At 36.9% G+C, this 8,054-nt stretch overlaps 1 protein-coding gene across 1 annotated transcript in view; it reads left to right on the top strand.

The window, feature by feature from the left end:
• The window catches only part of NF1 (neurofibromin 1), a 293,561-nt gene extending 286,209 nt beyond the window's left edge, over positions 1–7,352 (top strand). The window contains 1 exon segment of the mRNA XM_017890864.1: positions 7,054–7,352. Within this exon segment, the coding sequence (XP_017746353.1) occupies positions 7,054–7,196 (143 nt within the window). The 3' untranslated portion in view covers positions 7,197–7,352.
• The last annotated feature ends 702 nt before the right edge of the window (positions 7,353–8,054 follow it).

The raw sequence follows: 8,054 nt of genomic DNA, 5'->3' as shown, positions 1-8,054 counted from the left end.
CTAATTTTTAAATCTAATTTTTAGCTTAATTCTTAATTTAAACTAAAATTCTTAATTTTAATATAAGTGGTAAAAAAAAAATACATCTACAAAGTTGTAAGTTCTGTCATTTATTTACCAATTGTAAAATTTAGGAAATTAATGGTCAGAGTTCAATAATTAAAACCAGATTCCTTCTGAAAACCAAGGGACATTATAATTATCTAGCGTCTAATTGTATTGCACCCTTTTTTTAACCTTATGAACATCACTCACTTGTTTTTTTCTTCCCTTCTTTGTAAAGCTTCTTTGCCTTGCTCTAAATCAGCAGTTTTCATGCAACTGTTCCCTCATCAAGGTACTCTTTACTTTCATCATCTTTGCACGAAAATACTGCTTACCCAACACTCATCCTGGGCACATAGCATGAGACTTTACTCAACGGTCCCTGTAAGCTCAGTCTGGCTTAGCCACTTTAGGAACTTGTAAAGCCACCACTTTATAAGGTCTTGGTACTTAACAGGAATTGCAGGGCCAGGGTGTGGCCTGAGTTAAGGAGCTGCTGATACCCACCCTGAACAATGAAGATGCAATCCCAGTCCTGGACTAACAAAGACAGATTAATAAGAAACTCAAGAGAGAGTTAATAGGGAAAGAGCAGAATATGTGGTTTGATGAAGTTTTAGCTTAGAAAATAACTTGTTTTCCCCAAATAGAAAGCCAACCCCAATGTTTCCTCAGAAATTAAAGCTGCCTGTCTATTCAATCACCTGTGGTTAAAAAAAGGAATATGACTGGGTGCGATGGCTCATGCCTATAATCACAGCACTTTGGGAGGCTGAGGCGGGCTTATCACTTGAATCCAGGAGTTCGAGACCAGCCTGGGTAACATGGCAAAACCCTCTCTCTACAAAAAATACGAAAAGCTATTCACAGGGCTGAGGTGGGGAGGTTGAGGTGGTGGTGAGCCGAGATTGCACCACCGCACTCCAACCTGAGTGACAGAGTGATACTCTGTCTCCAAAATAGCCATATATACGTATATATCATATGATTTTAATATATGCTATTTTATATATACTATATTTTATATATATACATAGGATGCTTTTCTTTTAATTCCTGTAATTAATTATACAAAAAGATTACACCTAGAACAGAAAAAGAGTGTTAGGTTAGCAGTTGGTGAAAATCGTTTTTAAAAATTCTTTTTTCTTTTTGAGACAGAGTCTCTCTCTGTTGCCCAGGCTGGATGGAGTACAGTGGTGTGATCTCAGCTCACTGCAACCACCGCCTCCCCAGTTGAAGCTGTTCTCCTGCCTCAGCCTCCTGAGTAGCTGGAATTACAGGCATGTTCCACCAAGCCCGGCTAATTTTTTTTGTATTTTCAGTAGAGACGAGGTTTCACCATGTTGGCCAGGCTGGTCTCGAACTCCTGACCTCAAAGATCTGCCCGCCTTGGCCTCCCAAAATGCTGGGATTACAGGCATGAGCCACTGCACCAAGACAAAAATTCTTATAGTTACAATTTGGTATATTTAGCTCAAAATAAAGATATTTCTATGTATTTAATATGCCTCCACAAATGTATTTACTGTAGCTTAAAAACAGGCTGTAGCTACCTTTTCTTCTATGAAGATTTATTCTATTTTGTGCTTATTTATATTAGCTTCACTAATTTTACAAATTCTAGCATAAAATTAAAGTCCTAGTATTTGTTCTAAAACTCCTTTGTATCACCTGGTCTTTTGCTACAGATATTAGGAGCATCTTAATTTGTGGAGTAATTATTTTATCTGTGTGCAAAAATTCTTCACATATTTTGTCTTAACAACCCTTTGAAATAGACAAGTCTGCTGTTACCCTTAACTGACAGATTAAGAATTAGAACTAAATAAGAGTACCAGTCCAAACAAGTCTCAAAGCTAGGTCTTCTGTCATGTTTGACTTCTCCTGTACATAATAAGAGTTTTCTAGTAAGTTTGCCATACTGCATATGAAATAAACTAAATGCAGATTAAGGTAACCTACTAGTGCTGCTGCACAGGTGGCAGGAGATTTCAGTTATTATTAGTCTGTCATTTTTGTAGTATAACTTCTCACAAATTACCTAACCCATTTTTCCTTAGCTTTTCAAGAGTTAAAAGTGATTCTGTTCTTTTATTGTTTCATGATACTATTATAACTGATTATTTCAGTTTTGGAAACCAGAAGTGTTTTTTAAAAATGGATGACTACAGAATTGTCAGGCTGGAGCTACATCACTAGTTGTAAAAATACACAAACCTTGGTACCTGCCTTCAAGGAATTCATGTTCTAGCAGGGAAGATAGACATATAACTTAAATAACAATAATGTAATCTAATGCTTTTCCCCAACTACTCAAATTCACTAAATTTTGGCCAATAACACCTTCTATTTAGGATTCTGTCTTTATCTGGAACCACCACAATTTATTGAAACATAGTACTACTGATACACTGCTGTGCAGAATGTCCAGCTGTTTCTGCTCTGCATGTTTGTAACTGGCTGCATGTTTGACCACAGTGTGTCTGTGGGGTCATTTAACCTAGCAAATCAGGACCACAGAAGTTTAGCTTTATTTCCTTTGTGTGGTAGCCTCTGGGTTTCTGTCAGCCACTTTGTAGTTTTTTCTGTTCGTGTCCACCAAAGGCCAGAAGGGAGAGCCAATGCTTTAGGGGCAAAAGAGAGACTAGAATACAAAACTTTAAAGGGGCTTTGATGAAAAGAAGTGCAGCACCAAGGCCTTCTCACTAACTTAAAATACAGCATATACCAGTGCAGGATGTGTTCCGTCTGCATTGGAGTGGTCTGTCAGATAATCTGAGAGTTTTTCCAATGGGATTTTTGAGGTGAAATCCTTCACCAGCTTCTAGAGAGATTTCTAGATGTAATTTTAGGGGATAAAAAGAAAGAATGCTGCCAAAATTCTTACAAGTGAGAATTACACTTAGAAACTTAAATGCCAGAACTAGATACTATGATCATTCTGTTTCATACTACCTTGGCTTTTTCAAGATATATTTTGGTGTAAATATAATGCATTTTAATTGTTTTTTTAAGTGACTGTCCAAGATTTTTGTTAGTTTCTCCTTTGATCCTTACAATAAAACATCTTTGCTGTGAAGCTGAACTTAGGAATCACAGTCACACCACATTTACCTACATGTGATTTATACAGTTGGGTCACTAAGTAGGAAGAAAACACACATTCCAAAAACAAGAATTTAGATGAAAAGTGAATTTGAGAATAGAAGTAGAATATCAACTTTTGACATAGTGTTGAAGCTTTTGGTTATGAGGGACAGGGCTGACAATTCACTCGTACTTTTACATTTTTAATTAATGTGCTCATTAGGAAAAAAATAGAAAATTCAGAAAATAAAAGGAAAAGTTACCCACAATCCTGTCATTCTAAGATAGATAACCACTGTTTATTAACATTTTGGTGCATTTCCTTCCAGTTTATTTTCTTTGTATACTTGAGGTCATAGTATGTGAACAACTTTATAGCTTGTTTTGTACCCTCAACATTTAACAGGACATAAATAAGGCCTTTAAAACTATTTGAGGTTTGACCGTTGTTTGCTTCACAAAACAGAAAGTGGAATGTTCTTAGCACTTCTGTGAAGATATCTTCACCCTAGTGACTTTATCTACATTATTACAATTTATGTAATTTTAATTCTCAAGAATAACACTGTGCCCAAACAGAAGCATTGCCACGCATGTCATGACTGTTTTCCCCTCAGAGTAGGCCATGGTCTAGTAGTAGCAAGACACACAAGAACAAGCCCCAGGGTAGCAGATTGCTGGCAGAGAGCCACAGGGCCTTCCTAGTGGTCATCCTTGCTTCATGCCCGTCCTGCATGCGGACCAGCTCCAAGTAGTTTCAAACCTTTGTCTTTTTAAGGTCCTAGTTTTGCCTGAATCTTACTTCCTGTTAAACAATTCAGAATTACTGGACTTGAAACTTGTAGGCCAAATGCAAATTTAAGGAAATGGAAGGTCAAATACGCTGATAAATTCATAATTTTAAATGGAGGATGCCAAAGGGGAAAAAAAAGTTCTATCTTTTCAACTAAAAATATTATACTACTCCCTGGAGATCAGGGATTGCATGCTTTGGGGCTCTGAATTACAGGGATCTAGCTATCACATTTTAAAATGGAAGCATTCAGTTCATTCAGTATTAATTGAAAATAATTTTTCAATGTATTGAAAAAATAACTAGATTTTACAGGAAAACAAAAATGAATAATAATGGTCTTTATTTACCCTTCTAGGTGCTTTTACTTAGTAGAGGAAATAAGATGGATATACAAGTTGGGGAATCATAGGCACGTTAATTTAAAAGCAAGGAAAGAGAAAGTAGTCCTGGCAAGAGACAGAATAATGCATCATGAAGGAAAAGGAGATGAGAAAAAATATGGGTTGAATTTTATCTTGTAGAGATAGGCGAGACAATTAAAAGAACCTGCACAAACAGACATCCCAAAGTTGTTCAAGGCACATTCCAGAGATCATGAGCAGCTTTCTTTCAATTTTGTTATTTCTTTTGTAAATAGCTCTGGAGAGGATGCAAATAAATATACAGAAGAGAATTTAAATTGACCAGAATTCTGTTACCCAGAGAAAAGTTCCATGAATGTTGCTAGTCATCTTTCTATGCATATGATTAGGTTAGATTAGATTAGAACATGACTAGCCTTTAAAAATTTAATAAGGGTTTTTTAAAAAGATTTGAATAGAATAGATTTTCAGTGGCGGTTCAGCTATGCTCACTTCCTGGAGAAATGTCGCTGATGTTTTTTGTTGCACTCATATGCCTGATGCAGTGCACATGTTCATAAACAGTCACTGACAAATGCCCATGTTCCTTTGACAGCCTTTCAGATTTTCAAGACAGCAAATCCTGTTGAGCCCGTGTAAACCAGGCCATGTGCTTATAGATGCCTGATACTCTTGAGTTGAATTCTGAGCTGAATCCAAATGAAAGATGAGTGGCTCCTAGAGGGAGGTCATCCCAAGTTCATTTCCTATTCATGAGCCAACAGATAACTAACTGGGTAGATCTATGTACATTTTGTGTAACATAATGAATACTTCTTGACTTGAAATAGTACTTTTGTCCAAAATGGAAATTTTCCATTCTAAGATTTAAAATTTCAATATGTAAAGAAGAATAAAGTACAAATTACCTGAAATCTTGCCATACAGAGGTAAAATGTATTTTTTAGTCCTTTGGCTTCTAACAGAGATAAAATATTTTGGCAGATGTTTACCCAGCCCTACCCCCTCTCCCCACAGTGTGTGGGTGTTTTTTTCCTACTCCAAAAATTGTGGTCATCTTTTTGTATCAGTAAATATCAATCAGTAATGTACATTTTGATACAAATTACTAAAACGTTCTGCAGCTGTTTGCTCTCCCACCAAAAGTTATGCCAGAAGTAGGTATAATCAGTCTAATTTTGGGGGTAAATTTTATTGATGAGTAACAGAAAAGTTTACAAATTGCAAGTTTATAGTTTAATGAACTTTTAAAATGTAAACACACTTGAAAATCCATCATCTACATCAAGAAACAAAACATTACCAGCACCCCAAGAAGCCATCCTCATGCCCCCTTAAGTCACTACTTCCGCAAGGGTGACCACAGTCCTGTTACCCAATTTGTAATCTTTCCTAATGTGATAGGTAAAAATAAATATCTTATTTTAGTTTCTGGTTACTTTTCTGAAGTTACTGCTTAGATTATTTATGAAATTAATTGGGATGGGGTGCAGTGGCTCATGCCTGTAATCCCAGCACTTTGAGAGGCCAAGATGGAAGGATTGCTTGAGACCAGGAGTTCAAGACCAGCCTTGGCAACATAATGAGACCCTATCTCTAGACAAAATTTTTAAATTACCTGGGCATGGTAGCATGCACCTGTAGTCCTAGCTGTTTGGGAGGCTGAGGCGAGAGGATGGCTTGAGCCCAGAAGTTAAGGTTATAGTGAGCTGTGATCACACCACTGCACTGCAGCCTGTGCAACAGGGCAAGACCCTGTCTCTAAATAAACAAATAAATAATCATTGTTAGGCCCAGCTTTTGGAGTTTTAATCTCCTCCTCAAGAGAAATAAATGGCATCTGTTTAAGGTTGCAGAATGTGAAATGACTTGCCATAGCTGAAAAGAAGCAAAGATTCTACAGTATGACCTTTGTGATATATTATTTTCTCAGTAAATAGTTTCTTTGGGACAAGCGCTGTGATTTAAAAAATAAAAAGCATCTGAGTTTTCTTTGAAGAGACAAATTTGCTGGAAAGATCAGTACTTTCTGCTGCTGGAGAGTATATTGTTTATAAACATGAATGAGGATATGAATAAGGCTAGAAGCTGACCTCTGCTGGAAGTTTCTGGTATGATTTGGAGGAAGGAGCACTAGTCTTCCCTGATGGCTGCTAGCCTTTCATTTAGTTCAAGCCTGCCTGCCTCTGGCTTTTCCTTGCAACTTCTCTTTTCATTTTTCTTGTGCTATTTTCTGCTGTGATAGCAAACTTTGCCTAACAAAATGTGAAGTTTTCTGTGTGACATTAACTTAATAAACATTCTAGCAATTGACTATTAAAATGAAAGTGCAAAAACAATTTGCCAGGTTGTATCTTATCATAAATATAGTCATGTGCTGCATAACAACATTGCAGTCAACAACAGAACACATATAGACAGTGGTCCCGAAATATTATAATACTGTATTTTTACTGTACCTTTTCTATGTTAGATACACAAATACTTAGCATTGTGTTACAACCACATACAGTACACAATATGGTAACCTGCTGTACAGGTTTGTAGCCTGGGAGAAATAGGCTATACCATATAGCCTTGGTGTGTAGTAGACTATGCCATCTAAGTTCATGTAAGTATGCTCCACAATATTTGCACAGGCAAAATCGCCTAATGATCGTTTCCTAGAATATGCCCCCGTTGTTAAGCGACACATGACTGTAATGAAATTCAGTCCTGGAAGGAAGAGAAGAAGTAACTGGCTGTTCTGTTTTTCTCCAGGAATCGACAAGGAGAACGTTGAACTCTCCCCTACCACTGGCCACTGTAACAGTGGACGAACTCGCCACGGATCCGCAAGCCAAGTGCAGAAGCAAAGAAGTGCTGGCAGTTTCAAACGTAATAGCATTAAGAAGATCGTGTGAAGCTTGCTTGCTTTCTTTTTTAAAGTCAACTTAACATGGGCTCTTCACTAGTGACCCCTTCCCTGTCCTTGCCCCATCCCCCCATGTTGTAATGCTGCACTTCCTGTTTTATAATGAACCCATCCAGTTTGCCATGTTGCCAGATGATCAACTTTTGGAAGCATTGCCTAAATTTAATGCTGCCTTTTCTTTAACTTTTTTTCTTCTACTTTTGGCGTGTATCTGGTATATGTGAGTGTTCAGAACAACTGCAAAGAAAGTGGGAGGTCAGGAAACTTTAACTGAGATCATCTCAATTGTAAGAGAGGATAAATTCTTGAATACTGCTACTACTGGCCAGCAGTGAAAGCCATTTGCACAGAGCTCTGCCTTCTGTGGTTTTCCCTTCTTCATCCTACAGAGTAAAGTGTTAGTCCTATTTATACACTTTTCAAGATACAAGTTTATGAGAGAAATAGTATTATAACCCCAGTACGTTTAATCTTTTAGTTGTGGACTTTTTTTTTAACCTTACAGAACTGAAAGAACCATAAAGGTCAAGCCTCAGTGACTTGACACCATAAAGCCACAGACAAGGTACTTGGCAGGGGAGGGCAGGGAAATTTCATATAGTGGATTCTTAAGAAATACTAACACTTGAGTATTAGCAATAATTACAGGAAAATAAGTGTGACCACATGTATCCTAACATTACTGAATTAAAACTATGGCTTCTAAGTCCTTATCCAAACTCATTCATCCAAACTAGTTTATTTTTTTTCTCCAGTTGATTATCTTTTAATTTTTAATTTTGCTAAAGGTGGTCTTTTGTTTTTTGTAAACCAAAACTACACTAAGTATAGTAATTTTATATATATA

This window comes from Rhinopithecus bieti, unplaced genomic scaffold, assembly GCF_001698545.2.
Source record: "Rhinopithecus bieti isolate Rb0 unplaced genomic scaffold, ASM169854v2 scaffold_19652, whole genome shotgun sequence".
Classification (NCBI taxonomy): Eukaryota; Metazoa; Chordata; class Mammalia; order Primates; family Cercopithecidae; genus Rhinopithecus; species Rhinopithecus bieti.
This window is presented reverse-complemented; position numbering and strand designations above follow the sequence as displayed.